The sequence below is a fragment of the Prionailurus bengalensis genome, chromosome E3, assembly GCF_016509475.1.
Source record: "Prionailurus bengalensis isolate Pbe53 chromosome E3, Fcat_Pben_1.1_paternal_pri, whole genome shotgun sequence".
NCBI classification, from domain to species: Eukaryota; Metazoa; Chordata; class Mammalia; order Carnivora; family Felidae; genus Prionailurus; species Prionailurus bengalensis.
This window is the reverse complement of record NC_057357.1, coordinates 38,092,110-38,116,266: the sequence shown is the minus strand read 5'-3', so window position 1 is coordinate 38,116,266 and position 24,157 is coordinate 38,092,110. Positions and strand designations below refer to the sequence as shown.

General features: G+C 60.6%; 2 protein-coding genes across 3 annotated transcripts in view; one reads left to right on the top strand and one right to left on the bottom strand.

The window, feature by feature from the left end:
• Positions 1 to 24,157, bottom strand: part of LOC122471728 (coronin-7) — a 57,126-nt gene that overhangs the window by 11,378 nt on the left and 21,591 nt on the right. The window contains exons 7-9 of the mRNA XM_043560688.1: positions 23,643 to 23,693; positions 17,365 to 17,451; positions 16,834 to 16,916 (exon numbers count right to left, since the gene is read on the bottom strand). Of these exons, the coding sequence (XP_043416623.1) occupies positions 16,834 to 16,916; positions 17,365 to 17,451; positions 23,643 to 23,693 (221 nt within the window). The remainder of the gene's footprint in view (positions 1 to 16,833; positions 16,917 to 17,364; positions 17,452 to 23,642; positions 23,694 to 24,157) is intronic.
• Positions 1,221 to 12,445, top strand: VASN (vasorin). 2 transcript variants are annotated; one of them, XM_043560689.1, is made up of 2 exons: positions 1,221 to 1,362; positions 9,774 to 12,445. In XM_043560689.1, the coding sequence occupies exon 2, from the start codon at positions 9,784 to 9,786 to the stop codon at positions 11,815 to 11,817; it is 2,034 nt and encodes a 677-aa protein (XP_043416624.1). In that variant the 5' UTR covers positions 1,221 to 1,362; positions 9,774 to 9,783; the 3' UTR covers positions 11,818 to 12,445. The 2 variants fall into 2 exon arrangements, with proteins under 2 accessions (XP_043416624.1, XP_043416625.1); XM_043560690.1 differs by lacking the exon at positions 1,221 to 1,362 and adding an exon at positions 6,446 to 7,828.

Below are 24,157 nucleotides of genomic sequence, written 5' to 3'. Positions count from 1 at the left end.
CAGCTACTCCTCGGCCCTGGCCCAGAGTTCCTACTGCAGGGCAAGCTGGGAAGTCCCGTTTTGATGCGAAACCACCGGATTTTTCAATGTTGGCAATGGCTTCAAAGTTTTAAAAAGTCCCAAACGAGCCAAATGAAACACACCAGAGATCCAGCACTGGCCCAGGAGCAGAGGTTCACAAGTCATGCCCCACATCTCCATACCAAGACAAGCATGCAATACAGGCCAGGCTGGAGGGGATGGTGGGTACCCCAAGGCGTTCTGGAAGCTGGCAGCTGAGCTGGTCCTCAAAGGCTCTGAGGCATGATTCTGACCACAAACATGGAGCAAGAGGGCAGAGAATTTTCCTGGAATACTCCAAGGCAGGGAGTTTTTCTGGACTAGTCCAGTCCCTGGCACCCACCCCTCCTGCCTGTCAAGGGCCACCATCAGCTGCACCCAGGCCCCACTCACTGAGTGTGAGGCCCAAGCTCCCAGTTCATCCCACCCCGTCCAGCACAATGGTAAAAGTGGGGCCTTGGGCAGACGGTCACTTCCCTTCCTGTGTCTCAGTCCCTTCATCTAAAATGTGGAGAATGTGGTCCAGGGATGCTCACCTCCCTGAAAGCCCTCATGGCTAAAAGCACCCCCAAACTCAGATTTGGCATTAGAGACTGTATTTAAGAGGCTCTCAGAGGGCTCTCTGTGGCCTGCCCAAAAGTTTTTGAAATTGGGATTAGCTACCAACAATAACACATTGACAGATTTCACCTCAAAAAAAAAAAAAAAAAGAAAAAAACCAAAAAACAGATTCCCAGTTTCTCTTGAAAAACCTGCAACTCTCACAGACTGGGGCAGGTCATAGGGGTTGAGCCCTTACACCAACCCTCACCCACCCACTCCGGCCTCTCCAGGTCCCCACAAACTCTGGGGTCAGCTCCTCAAGTTTGTATTACTCTTATATCACCTGCCTGTTGTGTCACAGGCATCCAGGTTTGGGACTCTTGGCCTTGATATTCTCTTCTTTTTTCACACGAAAAACAGGGGCCCGCCCAGGGTTGTATGGCGAACTAGTGGCAGACCAGACTGGAGCGCGGGACTCCTGATTCCCTCGGTCAGGAGGTGGAGTATTAGGTTGCCCAGCGGAACGACCCCTTCAGCGGAGAGAGGAGGCGGGTCTCTGTCGGCCCCGCCTCGCCCCGCCCCATGGGGAGCGGCCCCGCCCCCGGCCCTTAAAGAGCGACCCGCCTCCTAGCCAGCCGACTCCGCAGCCCAAACCCCGGGCGGGGAGACTCCGACGCTGCTGCCTCGGGACCCTGGAACCAAGGACGCTTCCAGGCCGGCCGGCCCACCCCGCCCGGCTCCCGCTGCCGCCGCCGCCCGGTGAGTGTCTGCCGGGCTGGGGCGCTGCGGGCGGAGACGGGGGGTCGCTAGGGGGCGGGCTGTGCAATGCGCCGATCACGCGCGCGAACCCCCCCTATCGCGCGCACACGCACTGAGGACCGACACCTGGACCCCAGCCCCGCACGATCACCCGGGCGCAGGGCGGGCGGGCCCCGTGCACCCCCTGCCCGCGCCCGAGTCGACCCCTCCTCCTGTAGTCCCGGACAACCCCACGGCCGCGCGCGCACCCGCGCGCGCACACCAGGCTCACGGGCCAGTAGCCGGCAGGGCTGCGAGCAGACAAAATAAACACCCCCTCCCTCGCTTCCTCCTCCCACGGCTGGGCCCTCCGGCATGACCAGTTTTATGAATCAAACCCCTTTGAGGGGATAGCCAAGCCATAGTCTTGGGTTACTTTTACGTCCTGGAGTGGGACACTCTGGTTCTGGGCCTGGAGCCCTCCGTGCCCCTGTGCAGATCTGGGCAGATCGGCCGCCTGGGTATTGAGGACCCTTGTCACCCAGGGCAGAGCAGGGGGCCAATAGGCATGCAACCCTGAGGAGGAGTCGGGGGTGGCTACGAGGTATTTGACGCCCCATGGGGCACGAGGGACAGACCTTGGCTGGCTCGGGCCCTTCATTTTCCAGATATTAGGGTGTTCTGTCTCTGCCTCTGCCATGGACAGGGCTCTGCTTGGGCTATGAACCCAATGGCCTGGAGCCAGCTTAGTCCTTTGTGTCCCTGGGCTGGCAGCTCTGGGGCCTGAGGGCTGCTGAGGTCCCCTGTGGTCACTGGCAGGCCAGGCAATTGGTGCCAACCATTCTGCCTTGCCCCCATTCGTTAAAGATTACCACACCAGGGTCACTGACTGCCTCTCCTGCTGGGGCCCAGGGGTGGAGTCTGAAAGGTGGGAAGGAGGAAATGGCTCTGAGGGTCCCAGTGTCCCCCCCTCTTGCCTTTTGGCAAGGGCAAGTGAGGTTCTGGAAGAGGCACCAGGACGCAGAGCCCTCTTCTCCAGGCCTAAAGCTTCTGGGGCTGGGTAACTGTACTAAAATTTAAAGGCTCCTTCCCAGTCAGCTGGACTTTGAGTGTTGGGAGCATAGAAGGGTAGCTAGGTGGGTGCCCTCCAAGTGCGGTCCATTAGAACTGACTCAGAGGGTAGCGAAGTCCAGCATGGGCCCAGCTGTTGGCAAGGCCCAAAAGGGATAAAGCAGGCGGGGGGGGGGGGGGGGATGGGAGAGCAGTCCCCTGGGCTGGCTGTCTTCTCCCAGGGGACTCAGCCCCCAGAGCTTCTGTAAACAGAGTGTCAGAGGCAGGAAGAGGGCTCTGGTAATGAGCAGCCCAGCTGGATTCCCTCCAGACCATTATCTGGCCCAGGGAGGGGGGATGAGCACACATGTGCCAGGCTGGGGGCCTGGGCACTGCCTGTCCCCACCTCCCCCAGTTGCAGACTGAAACAGCTACCCTGGGACCTGTGGGTCCAGAGGGTCAGATGGGGTCAGTGGGGGGTTGCTGTCCCAGGGCATTTGCTTTCTCCACACTCTGGAAATGGGGGAGGAGGGATTGAACACAAAAAGCCAGACCCGTGCTCTCCTTAGGAAGCCTCCTCCGGCAGGCATGGAGATGCCCTGGGCAGGAGACGGGTCCACAGTCTCTTGACTCCCATTCCTGACACCCCTACTAATGCCTTGGGGGGGGGGGGCTGGAACAAGTCCCACGTAAAGATAGTTGAGTCCCCATGGGGTCTTATAAGTGAACCCCATCCCTGAGCTGGGTAGCTCCTGGGAAAAGGAAAATGGTGTCTCAGGTGGGCCCAGGAGGCAGCTCCCACCTCAGCAGGCCAGCCAGCCAGCCCCCTTGGGGACCAGAGAGAAGGCTAGGGTGAGTCTGTCCCACAGAAGCATCCCTGACCATTGGCAGGCCCTGAGCTCTTGGAAAGGGCACCAGTGCCACCTAACCCGGTTAGTGACCCCTCCTATAAGCCCCCCTCAGCTCCCCTTAAGAGTCCCTCCCTGAGCCAGGGAGCCCAAGGCTCTGCACTGCCAAGAAAACCAGCTCCCCTCACTGCTGTGGAATTTGCAAGATTTCTTGGAGAAGGGGGAGGGTGTGTGTGTGTGCGCGCGCGCGTGTGTGTGTGTGTCAGAGCACAGCCCAATGGGCGTGTGTCTGGCGTGGGCATGTGTCTGCGCGCGCGTGACTGAACAGGGCTGTGTTTGGGGGCGGGCAAGGGTGCTGCGGGAGTCTGAGTGCACCACAGGCGGACAGGGGCTCAGCCTTCTTCCTTTTATCGGTTTCCACATTCCAGAGTCAGCCGGATTGCTTTCCCTCAGCTGGCTGGTCCGCCTGGCCGGCCAGGCCCTCGAGCCTCCCCCACTTTTCCTCATTCCAGCCTCTCTGGGTATGAGGAGGCTGAAGCAGGCTTCCTTGAGCCACCTTGGTTTTGGAGGGTAGAGGCAGGCAAGGGGCCAGTTCTCCAGGTTGGGGATGGTCCCCCAACCAGTCTCCTCCAGGGGAATGCAATAAGGCTCTGACATTCCTCCGCGGCTGCCTGAGAGATTTAATTAAAGAGGGAGGAGAGAACTGGCTTGCATTGAGAAGGGGCTGGGGCTGGGGCAGTCACTGGGGCCCCTACTGGCCCTGGGCCTGGACGGGCAGCAGTAAGAATTGAGAGACCCAGGCACAGGGGACCGGGTTGTGGCTCCCCTGAGCCACTCGTGGACCCCAGAAAAGGCCATTTCTGCCACAGGGAAACTGAGTACCCTGGGCACAGCAAATGAGAAGGGCAAGACCCCTCTAGGGCCACTTACTTCTCAGTCCCTGCCCAGGCCCCAGACAACCTGGGCCCAGCTGGCTTGGGCTGGTGACCTCCCTTGGTGACTAAGGTCTTCCTCTGGCAAATTCAGGGTTAATTGCAGGGTTAGGGCCTTCCTTGATGAATGCTTGGCCCTGGGTGGGGACAGGGCAGCAAGGCAGCCCTGCATCTGACTGGGCCCAGCCCCCGTGGCATCACACCTGCGTGTGCGGATGGTAGCATCTGGACTGGCCCATTTCTAGTTGGGCTGCAGCCACCAAATAGCTTCTGGGGCAGCAGGTGTCCTCTCCCAACAGAGTGGCACCTCTCCTGACTGAAATGACATATCTCGCTGCCCTGAGGGCCCACTTGAGCAGAATGGCTTTAGTCACTGGTCTTCCAGCCCTGGGCTGACAGGTCTGGTAGCTGCCAAGTCATCCATGGTGCCAAAGAAGGCAGCCACTTGGGGCCAGGCAGCTCCTGCCCTGGAGGAGTGGGGGCAGTGGGGAGGAGGGCCCAGCTCCTGCTCTTCTAGCGCTGCCAGCCAGCCACACCTGCCACATTTGTTGGGGATCCACACCCCTCCCCAGACAGGGAGAGAAGACTGACACCCAGACTGTCCCCCTTTGCAACCTTCTGCGCCCCAATGTCTGTAGGGGCGACTCACCCAAGGAGCCTCTCCTACACAACTCTGCTGGGGCCTTATCCCAGAAGTTCTCATTTAATTGCCCCAGGTTAGGGGAGGGGTGGTAGTGGTGGTGGCAGAGGGCATCAGGAACTTTCCAAAGCTTCCCAGATGATGCTCATGTGCAGCTGGGGTTGAGAAACCTCTGGGTTATAGGTGGGAAACAGAAACCCAGAAAGGGAAGGAAACTGGATGGGGTCATGAAGTGGTGTCTGGGCCTCATCTGTAGAATGAGCAGAGCTGGCTGGGGAGGTACACAGAGTAAGGCAGAGAGGCGGAGACTAGTACGGACTCCCAGCTTCATCACAGGGTCTGACTAAGGCCCCCAGCCCCACCTCAGCCCCTTCCCCTGAGGGCCGAGGACAGAGATTCTGACCTCTCGGCTTTGCTGTGCCCCAGGGATGGGGAGATAGGCGGACCCAGCCTAGGCTCTGAGCCTCCTCAGACACGTCAGCGAAACCGGAGCCAGCCGTCCTGGCCGCCGGCATGGTCCCCGCCTGCCTGGGGGGTTGGCAGACTCCTGGGCTGGGCTGCTGCCAGGCCTGGCCAGCAGTACTTAGCCTGGGGCGGGGGGGGTGGGGGAAGCACTGGGAGCCAGAGGCCCAGAGTCTCAGGGTCTCAGGGTCAGACCTGCAGCACCTGACCCCTGCGCCCACTCTGCAGTGTCTGGCACAGGAAGGGGCTGTGCTGGCCTCATCTGTTCATCTGTCCAACCCTATTCCCTCACCAGCCTTGTGGCCTTCCCCAGGAGCAGTGAGATGAGCAGCCTAAGGTCTGATGTGGTCACACAAATGCCTGGGTTCCACCCACTCACCAGTCCCTGCCTGACCCAGTGCCTGTGTGTGAGTGGGTGCCTCCAGGTGTCCCCTACACTCACAGGTGGGTGGGGGCACCAGGATCCCCTTGAGAGCTCCTCCCTCTGCTCCCTTTCCCCACCTCCAGGTCATAGGCTGAAGGGGGGCTGGCCAAAGGTCAGCTCATTCCCTCACCCACTGCCAGAACTAAATACACCCCTCTCATCAGTCGGCTTTCTCCAATTCCTACTCTCCCACACCCAAGGGTGGAGGACAGAGGGCAGCCTCTGCATGGAAGCCTCCCCTGGACCCAAGGGACCTCCTGTCTGTGCTGAAAGTGGCACAAAACCCCCCTCACACCATGGCATCCTCACCCTGTATGTGCAGAAGGCAGGGCTCAGGTTTTATGGGTAACACCTTCAGTAACAAATGTTTACTGAGCACTTAGCATGCGCTCCAAGAACAAACCAAACAGCCCTGACAATGAGGCGCTATAACCAGGACCCCTCCCAACTCCCCGCCTTCACAGATGGGAAGGGAAGTAAAGGGCCATGGCCAGGCTCTCATACAGCCAGCCTGGGACTGCGGACAGTGGGACCTTAAAGCCCCATCCCAGCAACTGTCCCCTGGAGGGCAGCAAGGCCAGCAGCAAGAGCCTGGGCCTCTGTTTCCTGCCTCTTCCCATCACACCACGGTGGGGCCAGGTCAAGGCAAGTCTGCAGAGTCCAGGTTTAAGAGAAGAGACCTGGACCCTTTGCCCTCCTCCCACCCCACCCCCCAAAGCCTCAGGGCTGCCTCCAAAAGTCTCCCCTCACCCTCTGCAGAGGGAAAGGTCCTACCTCCCTGCCTTGGGTCAGCAGATCAGATATCAAAGCCCAGGCCCCTGGTCCTTCAGAGCTGCAGGAATTGTAATGGCCAGGAAAGCCGTGACCTCCCATGAGAGACCCCACCCCCAAAGCACACACACACCAGAACGAGCCCAGACAGGCAGAATCACTCCCAGAACTTGTTAAAAGAACTTCCCCATTTAAAAACAAACAGAACAACACACAACTACAACTCTGGGTGCTCAGAACAACTCCAGAGGGTGAGGCAGGGCTGGGGTGAAAATGAGGCCCAGAAGTGAACAGGGACTTGGGAAGCTACTTAGGGGCTGAACTTGGGCCTACACTCAGGTCTCTATCTCCTGTAGCTCTACTGCCCACCCCCTCCATGGTCAGTCTTCACCTTCTGGGTCCCTTCTGGGGACTCTGTGGTCTCCTCTTGGTGCCAGGACAGCCCACGGCGGAGCCCCCAGAGCCGCCAGCACCCACCTTCCCATTTCCCAAAGCCCCCATGCTGACTCCTCACTGGGCAGGTGGAGCAGGGCTCTACATCCTAGCTGCTGCCTGCTGGGGTCTTCCCAGCCCAAGATGCCAATTGCTCTTGTGACCCAGCCCCTGCTCCCCACCAACTCGGCCAGATTGCCGCTCTATGGCTAGACGGACCTACAGCAAGCGTCTCTGCCTCCCTCCCCCGTGATGACTTTATTGATTAAAGGGCCAACAGACTCTGGAGGGAAGCCCAGAGCCCAGGCTGATGCCTCCTCTGTGTAGACTGGGGAACAACCTCCAGCATGCACCCCAGGCCCCCAGGGGCCACGCCCGGCTGCTCTGTGTTTAAGCGATTCCAGTCGTAGGAGATGCTGCCTGAAACGCCTGGGCAGACAGCGGAGAAACAGAGGCTCTGAGAGAAAAACGCAGTCTATGGCCTCATGGCTGGGATGCCCCTGGCCCAGGTTGCCTGACTGGAGCATGAGCTCTCAACTACGACCTTATACAAAACCCAGAGGGAGCTGAAGCCACAGGGGTGGCCACGTGTAGGGTCCCCTCCCATCCTGGAGCCTGGCTGCTCCCTTCCTGACCCTGCCGGCCCCACGGGGAGGGCTGATTCAGGGGGAAGCGGCTCACCCCACACGTGGATGTGGGGGGTGGGGGTCGCACACAGCCCACATCTGGAGGCCAGGCCACACCCACTGCCTTCTGAGTCAGTGAGGGTGGAACGGGTCCACTCCGGGGAGGAGGCTGGGTGCGGTGCACGCAGCCCCCTCAGGACGGTGCCGGCAGGGCCAGCAGGGGCACAAAGCCTTCCAGGTTCTGGTCCCAGCGTCATCTGAGGTTCAGCACAAGGCCCTGCCCCAGCACTCACTTGGCAAAGGTGAGCTAGGCATGCTCTGGGACACACGGGAGCAGGCAGGGTCTCCCCTCGGGGTGGGAATGGTACAGCCAGGACCTTAGACAGCCAGGGAAGGGGCACCAGCTGGAGGTCGAGGAAGGCCTCCCTGGCTGGCCTGTGAAAGGTGGTCATCGGTGTTAACTAGGGGGGCAGAGGCCGATGGCCCCTCTTCCCTGGCACAGGGGACCCTGCAGGCAGGCCGGGCCTGGGCGGGCCCAACCTGGGTAGCAGGCCTTTACCTAGAGCTGGTCTCCCCAGTGACTTGTCTAGTCTGTCCTGGGACCATCTGCCCCCCCTCTTCTGCCTCACATTGCTGGAGCCCATGTTCCTGGGGGAGGAGCCCAACGGAGGGCAGCGGGGCAGAACACAGGCTGGATTGGGGTGGGGGGCACATTACCTGCCATGGCCTGATGGCTGGCAGGCATGGGGGAAGGGGAGGCTGAGGCCCAGCACAAAAGGCCCTTGTGTGAGCAGAAGGCGCCTGGAGGGGAGGAGTGCTGGCCTCTCAGGGACTCTAGGGGCCCAGAGAGTGGGGACTGCTGCTTGGGTGGCCCCTGGGCTCCTCACAGGAGCCTGAGTGAAGGGGGGCCCGTGCTGTGGCCCCATTCTGTCTTGAGCAGTTCCAACTACGAGCTGGGGCCCAGAACAGCAGAGGGAGCACCCCCCCCACCCCACCCCGGGCAGGACTGGGCCCCACATCAGGAGGGCAGGACCATCACGGACTGCAGGCCTAGCTGCACCTGGACATGGTTAAGGACCTGGGCTCCGGCTCAGATTTCCCGGCAGTGGGACGGCAAATCACTGCACCTCCTGGAGCCTCCCTCTCTCCTGCCATCTGGGAGCAATGAGAATAGTTTCCACCTGCTGTGGCTGCTGGGGGTGCCACGCGAGGGGACCATAAATGCTCAGTGTGCCAACAAGGGGAAGAGCTGCCTGCCGCTCCTCATTCTCAGTGCTCTGGCCAGAGCACACCCCAAGAAACAGCAGACAAACCAATCTGCAGAATGTTTCTAGGCCCAGCCCTGCTTCTGGGGCCACCCCGCAACCAGTGTCCCTCCACCTGCCCCGGGTCAGTCTGGGGAGGCCAGGACCCACACCTCTAGATCTGTCATCACACCTCAGAGATGAGAGATCTGAAGACCAGGGGACACCTGCCAAGGGCTTAGGCCCTCCTCTGCCCCCTCCCCTAGGAGCGTCCCCCACCCTGGCCACGTCCTGGCGGGCCCTCAGCTCCCATATGGGGCAGGTCTGACTTCATAAGTGGAAAAACACCGATCCCATAGTTTCCGTGTGAAGTCTTCCCGACACAGTCTCTCTCACTTGGAGGACACAGAGCGTGGCGGCAGGGGCCAGCGGCGCGGGGCAGTCAGCTTCTCTGCTTACGCGCTGGCTGCCCGCCCCTTCTCTCCCAGACGCTGTGGGGAGGGGCTGCCGCTCTAGGACCCACCACGCTCCCTCCTGGCCTGTCCACCTCAGCAGAGGCGAGGGGGGGAGGAGGGGTGGGGCTGGAACTGCAGGGAGGGCACAGAGCCTGATGCTTTCTGACCACGTGTTCTCCCTGAGCCACAGAGGCAAGAGGGCTGGGGTTAAGGAGAAGGGGATTTTCATGATCACTGAGTGTTTGGGGGCCAGCCTCCCTGTGCACACATCAGCCCACTAAACCCTGGTGACAGCGCAGGAAGTAGCAACTGATAGCCTAACGAAGTCATGTGACTGCTAAAAGTCACTCAGTGAGAGACTGATGGGGCCGGGGCAGGAATGAGGCCGGGGCACTGGGGACCTGACTCATAACTACTGTGTGCTGTCAGATTTGGGGGCAGGGAGTGACGAAGGGGGCTGGGAATTCCCTTCTTGGTCCTTCCTGGCGTGGCTGTCCCCTGGGTCCCTGACTCATGGTCTCCTGTCTCTACCACTTCTCTGCTCCCAGGACCCAGAAGATGTACCCCAGAATCCCTCTGCCCCCAGTGCTGCCGCCACTGCTGCTGCTGCTGCTGGCCCCAGTCCCCAGAGTGCAGTGCTGCCCGACAGGCTGCCAGTGCAACCAGCCGCAGACGGTCTTCTGTGCCGCCCGCCAGGGAACAACAGTGCCCCGGGACGTGCCCCCTGACACGGCAAGCCTTTACGTCTTCGAGAACGGCATCACGACACTCGATGCAGGCAGCTTTGCCAGCCTGCCAGGGCTGCAGCTCCTAGACCTGTCACAGAACCAGCTCGCCAGCCTGCCCGGCGGGGTCTTCCAACCACTCGCCAACCTCAGCAACCTGGACCTGACTGCCAACAGGCTGCGCGAGATCACTAACGAGACCTTCCGCGGCCTGCGGCGCCTAGAGCGCCTCTACCTGGGCAAGAACCGCATCCGCCACATCCAGCCCGGAGCCTTTGACACACTAGACAGCCTCCTGGAGCTCAAGCTACAGGACAACGAGCTGCGGGCCCTGCCCCCGCTGCACCTGCCGCGCCTGCTGCTGCTCGACCTCAGTCACAACAGCCTCCCGGCCCTGGAGCCTGGCACCTTGGACACTGCCAACGTGGAGGCACTGAGGCTGGCCGGCCTGGGACTGCGGCGGCTGGACGAGGGGCTCTTTGGCCGCTTACGCAACCTCCACGACCTGGATGTGTCCGACAACCAGCTGGAGCGAGTCCCGCCGGCCATCCGGGGCCTCCGGGGGCTGACGCGCCTGCGGCTGGCCGGTAACACCCGCATTGCCCAGCTGCGGCCCGAGAGCCTGGCCGGCCTGGTGGCCCTGCAAGAGCTGGACCTGAGCAACCTGAGCCTGCAGGCGCTCCCACACGAGCTCTCTACCCTCTTCCCCCGCCTGCGGCTCCTGGCAGCCGCCCGCAACCCCTTCAACTGCGTGTGTCCCCTGAGCTGGTTTGGCCCTTGGGTGCGGGAGAGCCGCGTGGCACTGGCCAGCCCGGAGGAGACACGCTGCCACTTCCCACCCAAGAACGCTGGCCGGCTGCTCCTAGACCTTGAATATGCTGACTTTGGCTGCCCAGCCACCACCACCACAGCCACGGCACCCACCACAAAGCCCATGGCTTGGGGGCCCACTCTCTCACCTTCCAGTCCAGCTCCCACCTGGCTCAGCCCCACGCAGCCTGCCACGGAGGCCCCCAGCCTGCCGCCTGCCGCCCCACCCACTCTGGGAGCTCCCCCGAGGCCCCAGGACTGCCCAGCGTCCATCTGCCTCAACGGGGGCACCTGTCACCTGGGAGTGCACGGCCACCTGGAGTGCCTGTGCCCTGAGCTCTTCACGGGCCTCTACTGCGAGAGCCGGGTGAGGCAGGGGCCCCAGCCCAGCCCCGCCCCGGCCACGCCGGAGCCGCCGCAGCCCCTGCCCCTTGGCATCGAGCCAGCGAGCCCCACCTCCCTGCGCGTGGGGCTGCAGCGCTACCTGCAGGGAAGCACCGCGCAGCTCAGGAGCCTCCGCCTCACTTACCGAAACCTGTCAGGCCCCGACAAGCGGCCGGTGACGCTGCGGCTGCCTGCTTCGCTTGCTGAGTACACAGTCACCCAGCTGCGACCCAACGCCACCTACTCCATCTGCGTCAGGCTTCTGGGGGCCGGGCGGGTGCCCGAGGGCGAAGAGGCCTGTGGGGAGGCCCGCACACCCCCAGCCGTCCGCTCCAACCATGCCCCTGTCACCCAGGCCCGGGAGGGCAACCTGCCGCTCCTCATCGCTCCCGCCCTGGCTGCAGTGCTCCTGGCCGCACTGGCTGCCGTGGGGGCAGTCTACTGTGTGCGGCGGGGACGGACGGCAGCGGCTGCCACTCACGGCAAAGGACAGGTGGGGCCAGGGACTGGGCCCCTGGAGCTGGAGGGGGTGAAGGCCCCCTTGGAGCCAGGCCCCAAGGCGACTGAGGGCGGTGGGGAAGCTCCACCCAGTGGGCCAGAGTGTGAGGTGCCTCTCATGGGCTACCCGGGGGCCAGCCCCCAGGGGCCCCTCCCCACTAAGCCCTACATCTAAGCCCGGAAGTGACAGGCTGCCAGGCCAGGCTCTCAGCCCTGCTGGACCCGCCAGCACCCTCCTGCTGCCAGACCAAGGAAGTTCTCGGATCCCTACAAAGAGGACACATCAAGGTGAGGGCTGTGTGACCACAGCAAGATCCTGCCCCTCAGTCTCCTCATCTGTGAGATCCTGGGACGCAGGTGACCACCTCTAAGGTGGCGCTATGCCTGAGTGCCTACGAGGACGGCATCTGCCCGGTTCTCTGCAACGTGCACCTTCCCTGGGGAAGGGTGGGGCGGGCCCTGCCGTGTGCTGGTAACACAGGCCCAGGGCTGCCAGGCCCCCCTCCCAGGAGATCCTGGGGGCCAGTGAAGGAAGCCCCCAGAAAGACAGCAGAGGGAGAGAAAGGCTGGGGATGGGGCATGTGGCCCAGCCTCGGCCCCAAGGAGCAAAGGAACAAAAGAAACTGGAAAGACAGACGCTTAGGAACATGTTTTGCTTTGGTTTTTAAAAATATATTTATAAGAGATTCTTTCCCACTTATTCTGGGAAAATGTTTTTCAAACTCAGAGACAAGGACTTTGGTTTTTGTAAGACAAACAATGATATGAAGGCCTTTTGTAAGAAAAATAAAAGATGAAATGAGTGTGTTTCTCTGGCATGGCCCAGGGTACCTGGGTGGGTGTGGAGGTAAGCGGGAGGCCAGAACCCCCAGGGTGGGAGGGCTGCCGCTGAGGACTATGCCAGGGTGGCCTGCCCTCCCGGGATCCTGCCCTGGGCTGTGTCTGCCCAGCCTCAGCTGGGGTGCCTGATTCAGTCTCTTGTTGAGACTGGGATGCAGGCCGGAGCCAGACAGGAGCTGGGCAGCTCCTAACCTTGAAGAAGAGGAACATGAGGGCAGCCTTACCTTGCCCAGGCCCAGTGGTCAGCCAGCAGGAACTGTACTGCCCCTGTGAAGCTGGGGAGGGCTCGTAGCAGATAAAGACCGAAAGACCGAGAGGGTCTGCAAGGGCTCCTCCTCAGGGAAGGGCCTGACAGGCAGTTCACCGCCTACCTTCCTCTGCGGAGGGAGTGCGCCTACTGCAGCAGGAGCCTGTGTCCAGGGCCTGGCACAACACACAGCCCAGCCCTGCCTGCAGTCCTGATGCCCTTCCGCATGGGCTCGGGCTGGGAAAGCTTGCTCCCGGCCTCCTGTTCCAGCTGCAGAAAGGCACCTTGGAGGGGCAGCATGGATCCTGAAAGGCAGGAATCCTCTGGTGATTGTGAAGGGACCCAGCCAGGGCTGTTTGGGGCAGGTGGCCCAGGGACAGGACAAAAGGTCTCAGCCTGGCTTGTGAAGGCCTGGTAGCCCTGTGATGCCCCTTTACTCTCTGCATTTGGGATGTGCCCAGGCTTTCCAGAAACCCCGGAAGTGGGAGTGTTTTCCAGGAAAGCTGCAGGCTGTGTGGGGGCAGGGCCAAGGATGTAGAGTGCAGTTCTGGCCCAGACTGGGTGCCGGAAGCTTGGGAACAGGGACAGATACATAGCACCTTCTCCCATGACCGTGGGACAGGAGGCAAAGTGGGCCCTGAGGCCTCAGAGAGGTGTTGTGACTGCTGAGCGAGCCTCCCCGAAGCCCCGTGCCTGTGTCTCCTCTGTGGGTCATGGCCCCTGGGCCTCACCAGCCTCACCCTGGCTGGAAGGAGGCAGCCCAGTCAGGTCTGGGGAGCAGGCCCTGTGGCTCAGGGCGTTGATGTCAGCGCCGAGTCAGGCCCAGCCACGCGAGGCTCTGGATTCAATTAGTGGCTGCTGAGGGTTCTGGCATGGGAAGGGAGGAGGTGGGCGGTGGGTCGTGTCGGGCAGCAGAGGATGGTGGCAGTGAGCCTGGGTGGGGCCCCTTCTTCCTGAGGCAGCGGCGGCAGCCCAGGTGGATTTCCTGTGAGCCTGGGTCCCATTAGGGGAGCAGTATGGCGAGGCCTGCCCTCCCCCTCGGCAGCCCTGTCAAAGGGGCCATTGTGGGCCCACGGGCCGCTGCTGAACACAGCGTGGCTGCTGAATAAATGTTTTCACTGCAAAGCCAAACCTGGCCTAGTGGGATGGCGGGGGGGGGGGGGGGGGAGGCGGGACCTAAAGAAAGGGGCTAAACGCTTACTCCAGCCCTCCCAAAAAAGGGATTTGGGGTATCCCAGCAGATCAGGAGCTAGGGGATGAAGGGGTGGGGCGGGGGCAGGGGCAGAGTGGGAGACCAAGCCAAGATACAACCCTTACCCAGGACAATGCCCACGGCTCTGGGACAGGGTCCAGGGACAGATGTAGGGAAACGCCAATTCTGACTGCTGGGTTTTTGCTGCCACAGGCCCTGTGCCATACGGGCTACACACGCTCCCACTAATGCCCAGCAAATCCTCTCCAGAAGAGAACCACAGCCTGGGAAAGGTGAGCTGGCAGCTTGCTCACCGCAGGCAGGGATAGGATCCCAACATGGGCTCCCTGGCCCAGGATGGGGTGACCAGCCACGTGGGCGTCCAGGAGAGGGGCAGGGCCACTGTGAACAGCAGAAGCTCCGCAGTGGGAAGCAGCAGAAACTGAACCCCAGCCTCCACCCTGCACAGCCTGGCTGCTGGGGTGTTCTCAACAGAGGATCGACTTCTCTGGCCTCCGCTGCCTCTGAAGTAACCGGAGGAGAGACATCCCCACCTGCCTGTGGCTGACGATGGGTACGGCTGACCACTCCGCCATCCAGAAGCACTGGACTGAGGCAGGTGGCATTCTTACATCTCCCAGTCTACAATGTGAGCTGCTCCTTCAGTGCCAGGCCCTGCTGCCTACCTTCCCACCTTCACCCTGCACTGAACACAGCCCCTGGCACATCTGAGGGACCTGCTGCTTGAGCTTGGCTTCACACATAGGCCCCTGATGTCCTGCTCTTCCCCTACTCTTGATGAGGTATGCTCCACACGTGATGGTGGGGGCTGTGACAGGGGCCCCTGGGAGGCGGGGGAGGGGGGGGGGCCCTGGGCTCTTCCTAGGAGATGACCGGGAGAGGTGAGTGCCTGAGCCCTGGCCCCCTCTAGCTCCTATAAGAACACACACTGCTTTGCTCAGATTGAGATGGAAAAGCTGTAAAAGAAACTGAGAGTGGGAGAGAGGAGGGCGGGTATGCTGGAAATCCACGGCTATCCCCACATTTGACACCCTGGACATCTTCAGTCCCAGTCACTCAGGAGGCCTAACCCTCCAGGGAGCCTGAGGGGGCAGGGCATGTGCCACCACTACCCTGGTCCACCAGCTTCACGGAGGGCCGGAGAGTCCCCACTCCTCTGCCAAGGGTGTGGCCTGGCAGGGCAGGGGCCAGGAGTGGGGGGAAGGAGGGGGCGGGACACTGGCCTGGCCACCCATCTGGGAGTGATTTGAGAAATTCCAGGCCTTGCTGGCCCTGCGAAGCTATTCTTAACCGCTGTAATTACAGGGTCAGCCTTGGCCAGTGGCACCGTGGGGTCTGGGCATCGTTAACTCCTCCAGGGGCAATGCTGGGGAGGGGCGGGGGCTGCTCTGCGGGGGAGGGGGACCCATCAGGAGCCAGGGGTGGAGCCTAGAAGGCAGGAAGTGGTGGGTGGAGGAGGACTTGATGGCTAGTGCTGGGTCCCTTTTCCTGGCTGGTCCAGCTCCCTCCTGCTGGGGAGCCCTGTAGGGAAGGACATATCTGGCCCGGGGAGGCATGGGGGCTAAGATACCAATGCAGCCTCAGGGCCTGGGTGCTCTTATTCTTCCAGCGCAGGGGGGCAGTCACCAGGACCCCAGGGCCCAGAGTAGGAAGAGGCCTTGCACTGTGTGGTTCCAAGGCACTGGATCTCACTCAGCCTTGCCTTCCCCATCTGCAAAATGGGCCTCACCAGCTCCCCAGCCTCTTCCTGAGTTTTAAGAGGGGGGTGGGAGTGGAGGGTCACTGCCGCTGTTACCCCTTCCCTGGGAGCTCTCAGGTGGGGGGTGACTTGGCAAGAGTTCTTATGGCATCAGACTTCCCCACTCCCAAACACGTCCATGCCACACCTGGAGCTTGGACAGGTCACCACCCCCTTCTGTGACTCAGTCTCCCCAGTCATGAGTGGAAGAGGAAGGGGCTGGATAGATAGCCAAGGGACCAAGACCTTCTCCTGACTCTGACCTTCACAGATCTCTGCCTGGGGAGCAGCAAACCCCTCCAAGAGTCATGGGAGAGCAGGGCTGAGGCTTCTGAAAGGGAACCGGGCCCCTGCCTCCTCCTATCCCAGCCAGACTGGTCCCCCACTCTCCTACGCCTTGTTTCCTCACTGTGACAGGCAATCATCTCTGAGAGCCTCCTGTGCCTAAGCCACAGTGAGCCTAGGCCCCCGTGCATGGAACTGGCTTGGCCTGGACCCACAGCACCCCACAAACCTCCTGCACACACTGCCATGAGGATGGAAAGATGAGGCGCACTTGCAGTCCCAAGCCACCCAGGCGCACCCACCCCCTCACTCACCCCCCAAAACCACCAGAGACAGGCGTGTGGCCCGGGCTAAGGAGCTTCCATAAAGCCTGTAAGCCTGCCAGCCCGAATGTCCCCCCCACCTCCCCACCACGTCCACCCTATCAAAGCTTTGGTCTCTTCGACCCTCGGCATCACCAAAACAGCCACAGCAAAATCAAGGGCATGTCCATGTCTCCCACCCATGTGTCTGCCGGGTCACAGTCCTTCCCCCAAATGCCAAAACACGCCGACATGAGCCCTCAGGCTGAGGCCTGCACGGCCAAGGGCCCACTCTGTGGCTAGGGTCCACGTGAGATGGGGTCAACAGGCGACCCCACAGCCCAGCTCAGGCACTGTGACCGCTATGGTGCTCAGCCCCTCACTGACAAGACCTGAACTAGGTGAGGCCTGTTCCAGCTGGACTGGGCCCCTCCACTACGCAGGGGGCCTTGCCAGGGCACATTTGGAACCCTCCCCAATGGTGTCCATTACAGACCCGGACTTAAGACACCATCTAGCCCTTGACCCTCCCCACCGATCCATCCCAACATGCCAGCTGCTCCTACCCGGGTGAGGTGTCCAGGGTGATGGAGGTGAGGGCGCTGGAGAAGTGCCGGGTGTCCCAGAGCTTCACTTCACGCTCACGCATCTGCAGGGAGGGAGCCAAGAGGGGCTCAGAGGGGCCCATCCCCGGGAACCCAATGCCTGAGGAAACAGCCTTGACACCAGGGCACCTGCCCCAGAGCAGAGCTTGGAGGGTGGCGGTGGGGGGTGAGTCATGGCAGGGAGGGAGGGTTTGGGTTTGCATGTCCGGCCCCTTTAAGAACCCTTAGGTGACAAGGGACAAGGGGCGGTTCCCTCCATGGACTCTGGTCCCTTGGGGGGGGGCTGCCACGGTTCCCAGGGTCAGGCTTAGCTATTGCAAATGGAATCTGCCAGTTTTCAGCAGCTGGAGGTCCCCTGGGGCTCTGAGACCCAGCTGCACACAGGGCCGTATATGGACAAGCCTAGAGCTGGCTAGCCGTCCCCCACCTCCCCCTGGGCTTCACTCCTACCCTCTTGGTGTGGGTACCCCGCCCATCTGGGAGGAGCCCTACCTGGTTGAATCCACTGGACACAAGGTGCTCCTGGGTGCCCGTCCACACCAGCCAGCCATCCTTGCTGTTCTTGTGGGCCTCTGTGCTCTGGAGGACACAAAAGATGGTGCTGAGCCACCAGGTCCTCCTGCAGGGGGGACACCTGGCGGAGAGCCCTACAGAGGGCAGGAAGGGCCAGGATGGTGACCCCAAGAGGCTAGCTGGGGACAGGGAAGACTGTATCACTACAGGATGGACCCCAGCCTCACCTTGGCTGAGGAAAGCTCTGCACCCAGAGGGCCACCCGGTCACCAAGCTTGGGCTCAGTCTCCCTCCTCCAAAGGGGACTGTTGGGCTGTCCTGCCACAGTGACGGTGCCAGGCCAGCAGCACATCCTTGTCCTTGCAGGTTCCTAGACTGGGAGGCACTCAGTTGCCGGTCACCAACCCCAGCCTTTGGGGACCCCTGTGCTCTCTCAGAGCCTCATTTTTCTCACTTGTGAATGGGGCGTGTTGCCTGGGCTGCCTACTTCCCAGGGCTGTCTGAGTACCAAATAACACTACATGCAAGAGCCGGCCTACTACAGATCAAGGGATAGCAAGCATCCCAGCTGCCTCCTGAGTGCCAGGGGCCGGGGAGAGGGCCTGATGCCAGGCTCTAGGGAATGGTCCCTGGAGAGCAGAGAACGCACAGAAGTGCTCCTCCTCGCCCTCCCTCGGTGCTGGAGCTGCCAGCAGGAAGGCTTCCTGGGCCCAGGGAGGAGAGGCAAGTTCACACCCCAGGCAGCCCTGTCTCCTGGGCCCAGGCAGGGAGGAGCAGAAGGGGCCAGAGGAAATGCAAACAGCTCCCTCCCAGTCACCTCGGCCCCTGGAGCCTGAGACCAAAGACCCTGTTACCAAAAATAGCTCACCCCAAACTGTGGCCAGCTTCCTCCAAGCTTCCCACGATCTCCTTGGGAATGAATGAGAGAAGGGAGGTGGCCTGGGAGGAGCTGGCCCAGCGCCCCCTCCCCAGCCTGCGGAGGCGGACCCCAGCGTGGGAGACCCTGGAACGCCCGTGTTGTTTAAGGGGCTTTTCTCACTGCTCCCTTCCCACCCAGCAGCCAGCACAGGAAGTTGGGGCTGGTGCCTGAGAACCAGGGCCCCACACCCCTCTCCACACGAGGGGGCTGTGGGGCCAGGGCAAGATCAGCCTTGCCCTCACACCCCAGAGTCAGTGAGAAGTGTCACATGGGCCCTCCCTCTCATTAGTGTGCAAACATCCCGTGTAAGCAGCAAAACAGATGGCCAGCAAAGCATCACGCATCATTCATTCATTCGACAGACATTCGAGGCTTCCCCAGGCCAAGTACCATGCAAGGAGCTGGCTGGTTCTCAGGTGGATGGTCACATGGGGGAGACCAGGCTGCTCATTCATTTGTTCTTTCATAATACGAGTGGAGTGTTCAAACTGCATACTCCACTGGGCACTGGGGACATGGTCAAAACAGAAAGGGTCCCCAAACTCACAGAATATACAAGTCGGGAGATAGAGGCGAACCAAACAGAAATACCTATGTCACTACACGTTGTTGTAAGTGCCAGGAAGGAGCAAAGGGAAGGCTGTGGGCACAAGCTTTGGAGTCACTGCCTGGGTGAAAACCTGCCCGGCCACACTAAGCATGTCTTCCCAGCATGAATTACCCAACGTCTCTGTGCCTGTTTCCTCAACTGTAGAAAGAGTACTGAGGACTGTATTGGGTCCTCCTTTGGAGGGCTGTTGTGGGAAGTGTCAACACTGGCGAACACTCAGGGCTGTGTCTGATATACATCCAATAGGCATGTTTTTTAAAAACACGGTAACAGGGGGCGCCTGGGTGGCGCAGTCGGTTAAGCGTCCGACTTCAGCCAGGTCACGATCTCGCGGTCCGGGAGTTCGAGCCCCGCGTCGGGCTCTGGGCTGATGGCTCAGAGCCTGGAGCCTGTTTCCGATTCTGTGTCTCCCTCTCTCTCTGCCCCTCCCCCGTTCATGCTCTGTCTCTCTCTGTCCCAAAAATAAATAAACGTTGAAAAAAAAATTTTTTTTAAATAAAAAAAAAAAAAAAATAAAAACACGGTAACAGATGGGGCTCCTGGGTGGCTCAGTTGGTTGAGCGTCCGACTCTTGATCTTGGCTCAGATCGTGATCTCATAGTTCATGGGTTTGAGCCCTGCGTCAGGCTCCACACTGGTGGTGCGGAGCCTGCTTGGGATTCTTTCTCTCCCTCTCTCTCTGCCCCTCCCCTGCTCGCGCACATACTCTCGAACTCTCTCAAAATAAATAAACTTAAAAAAAAAAAAAAAAGATTTTAATGTAACATAGGAGATAAGATGGGAAGGATCAGAAGGCGTGAACCAGGCAGGGGAACCGGCACCTGTGAAGAGTCTGGGCCAGGGAGGGCAGAGGCCAGTGAAGATGCAGGGGGTACGGGGCGAGGGAGAGAGGGGCGCCCTTGAGCCTGCAGGGCATGCGCGTCAGAGCCACAGGCTGGGGATGGAACATAACTTGGCCCGTCTCCCACCTTCCTATTTCACACATGGAGAAACCAGAGGCTCAGGGAGAAGCAGCCACCTGCATCCAGTCACCCAGCAAGACAGCTGTCAGCTACCTGAGCCTCTTGCCCCCCGTGGGCCAGGTTACTATTCTAGGTCTGCGTGAAAGGGACCTGTGGTGAGAAGAGTTGAGCAGCTGGAAGGCAGAGCGGGGACCAGAAGGGACTCAGGATGTCCACAGGGTGGTGACGGTCTCTGAGCAGGGCACTGGTCTCTGAGAACACTGAAGGCACCAAGGAAGCTGAGACCAGGTAAGAGCTTAGACAGAGCCCAGTGTGCCCACTGTGGGCACACCTGGCTCTGTGTGCCCAGGGGCCACAGGAAGCCCCATGGGCGGGAGAAGGGTGGCCACCCACCCCTCCATCCCTATCTCCAGATTACTACAGTAATTTTTATTTTCAGAAATGGCAAGTTCTTCTTCCCTGACCTCAGCGGGACCAGGGAGGAGGAGCCCTCTCTCAGATCCCCAGACTGTCATTCTCTGGGGCAGAGGGGAGGCTGTAGCTGGACCCCAGGCAGCCTGAGAGCCCTGCAGCCTCAGCACTGTCCCAGGAGGCTCTGAGGGGAACCGCAGGAGGTAATTCCCAGCCTGCAAGCCACAGGGGATGAGGCAGCAGGGCATCGTGCTTAGGGAGAAGCCCCACAGTCCCCTCGTGTTTCCCCCACACCTGGCCCCAAGGAGAGAACAGGAGGGGCTGACTGGCCAGCACAGGGGCACCAGGAGCAGGCACATAGCAGCATTCCAGCCGCCATACGGCCAAATCCCACCTCTCTGTCACCATGGCAACACTTCCTGTGTGGGGCAGGGCAGCTGGAGGAGCAGCCCTGGGCTCCTGGGGTCCTTCCTCAGGGCCAGGGGACCTTCTCTGGTGTAAGACCCCCACCACCCACCTATTCTCCTTCCCGGCCAGGCTCAGTCCTGGGTTCCAGATACTGGCCCCAGGACCTGCCTGATGCACACAAAAGGCACAGGGCCACCAGGCCACGCCAGAGATCAGAGGGCTCACTCCAGGCCAGTCCTAACCCTGGTGAGGGTGCTGAAGCCTCACAACTCCCTGGACACTCGCTTTGCTGCAAGCTACTTCCCTGGCATGCCCATGGCTTCAGGGCCTGCCCTCCCACCCCTCCACACACACACCCCCCCACTGGGCTCTGGCACCGTGAACAGGCTTTGGTGTCAGACGGAGCCTGCCTGGGCCACCCAGCTGTGACCCTGGGACAGAAATGACCAATGGGCCAACTTTACAGGGCAATCATGAGGGTGAAAAAAGACTGTGTGTGCCAAGGGCCCGGAGTATGATAAATGGTCATAAATGGAATCTAGAAATGAAGTAGGGGATGTGAACAGGAGACAGCTGCCCAAGCATCCCCTGACTCAAACTCAGGTCACACAGGGCCCAAAGGAGGCAGCAGGAGGTGGACCCCCCCAGGGCTCCCCACCAGCCTCCATGCTACGGTGACAGCCAACAGGGCAGGGAGGGCAGCGCATCCTCCCGTGACTCCCCCAACAAAGCCCCCCTTCTAGTGGGGAAGGAGGATCTCCAAAGAAGGAGCTCCCCAAAGGCCTCTCCCCTGAGCTGGCCCCTCAGCTCACACCGACCCTGGCCGCCAGCAGCGGTTTTCCTAATAGAAGCCAGGTGTGGGCCAGATGCCCTGGGCGGAAGTGGGGGGCAGGGCCATGAGGAGGGCAGCGTTCCAGGCCCTACTGCCCCCGCACCAGCGCACCAGCGGCAGAGCACAGGCACCAGCCCAGCAGCTGCGAGGGGGCAGGAGCCACCCACGCTCTTCCCAGGTCTCCCTGGCCCAGAAGCCCCATTCAGGGGGGCTTCCTCCAGAACGAGATCCTCTCCCCCCTCTTCTAGGAACTTGGAGCCCTTTGGACGGCAGCCACTCTGTCTCCACCTCGGCACCATCATGGTCCCCCACCCCCCTTTGCTGGCGGAGGAGGCAGGGAAGTAAGAAAATGTTCAGGCTGGGGGAGCTGGCCCTTCAATGCCCAGTCAGGGCAGGAACGGGGGTACTACGCACAGTGCCCTGGGACCCCCCCTTTCTGAGCACAGAAAGCTCCAGCGAAGCCCCTTGATCATACCTGCACTGCTCTGAGACTCTGCTGCCCTGCCAGCCACAGGGCCACAAACCATAAGCCAACTTCCCTGGGAAGCAGGGCCGCTGGGGAATGGAGTGGGGAGTGGGCTAAAACCACTCCTGCCTGGCTTGGCTCACCTGTCAGGACGGGACCTCCGTCCGCTCTTCAGCCAGTCAGAAATGGAACAGACTGGGCCGTCTGGGGCCAAAAGCTGCTACGGCCTACCTGAAGGGGATTCCGTGTGTGCGTGTGCACACACACGTGCTACAGGTGCAGGGTGGGGGTGGGGGAGGAAAGCCCTGTCATTCCTGGCTACTGCTGGTCAGGTGTAGGCTGACAAAGTGCCCTCTACCCCTGGTAGGGAACAAGTCCTAGGGATGGGGAAAGGGTATCTGTGATGGGCCTGGGGCTTTGCTGCGGAGCTCTTCCCCTGAGCTGTCAGCAGGGCCCTGATCTTTACCTTCCTCAGGAAAGAAGCCTCTTCAACTTCTAAAAAATACTTTTTCTTTTTTAATATTTATTTATTTGGGGGAGAGTGCAAGGCGGGGGAGGGCCAGAGAGAGAGGGACAGAGGATCCGAAGCGGGCTCTGAGCTGGCAGGCTGACAGCAGTGAGCCTGATGTGGGGCTCTAACCCACGAACTGTGAAATCATGACCTGAGCCAAGGTCAGACGCTCAACCGACTGAGCCAGCCAGGAGCCCCTAGAAAAAAAATTTTTTAATGTAAATCTGAGCAGGGCACCTGGGTGCACTCAGTCAGTTGAGCGTCTGACTTTGGCTCAGGTCATGATCTCACAGTTCGTAGGCTCGAACCCCACATGGGGCTCTCTGCTGTCAGCGTGGAGCCTGCTTCAGATCCTCCGTCTCCCCCTCTCTGTCCCTCCCCTGTGTGTGCGCATGCTCTGTCTCAAAAATAAGTAAATATTTTTTTAAAATGTAAATCTGCTCACCTCACTTTCAGCTTAAAACTCGAATGGCTTCCCATAGCCCAGGTGACAGGCCCCCTTCGTCACGTGCCCGACACTGAGCCAATGTCAAATGAATGAATGTATGAATGAATGAATGATTCCTCAGTGGCTCACTGGCTATAGCATAAACCCAGAACCCAGACCCCCGCTCAGCACTCAAAGGGCCACATGCACCCCAACCACCATCACAAACACAAACCAAACATGCTCAGTGCCTAGATCCCACAGACCCAAAGGAGCAGAGTGAGAGTCCACTGGCTGTGAGACTGGACAGGTACGAGGTGGGCAGCTGTGTCTTTCTGGCTCCTCTGAGGCTGGCTTCTGCCAACTGTGCCAGGAAAGGTAGGGGGGATGGGGGTCTCAAAGGAGGAGAGGAAGCTGGATTCTGAAATTAGCTTCCTAAAGCCACAGGATGCCTCCACTGAATGCCTGTGGACAGCCTGGCTGCACCGCACCCTGTGATCAAAGCCAGGTACTCCCAGGACTCAGAACATGCCTCCCGGAAAGAGCTGCCAACAGCAGGAGCCCACCTCCCAGGTGACCCCTTCACACTCACAAGGCCTTGGCCAGGGGCGTGGGGTGTGGCAGAATCTCTGCCAAGAGGCAGAGCCTGTCCCGGTGGCACCTGTTGGAGCCACTAGGGCCTCAACCCAGCCCCCTGCCCCCACAACTCACCTGGGAGGCCCCGGGCTTCGCTCTGGGGTCGAAGATCCTCAGCTGCTTGTCCTGGGAAAGCAGAGAGGAGTAAATAGAGCACACTTAGGACAGGCAGCGTCCTCAGGGGCCAGATGTCCCTTCCACCCACAGGCTGTCATGGTCCCACACCCTAGTACACAGAGCTGGCATCACGCACCAGGGGAGACCTCCCCAGCCTGGTTCCTTCTTCTCACTGCAGGGGGCAGGTCCCCTTTCCTGCCCCAGTCACCCACAATAGAGAACTCAGTGAGAATTCACATTTCCTGAGCACCTACTATGTACCAGGCCCGCTAACACACATGATCTCTCTCTGTGCTTCCAAACATCTTATGAAACAGTCCTATCACCACGACCCCCTCATAGATAAAGAAACTAAACCAAATTCTAGGCTACCAGCTGGCAAATGTTTTGCCCTGTACCCAGCCCAGCCCAGAGAGGTGTAAAAGATGATGTCATTTCTACACTTAAAGAACTTGGTGTCTAACCAGGACAGT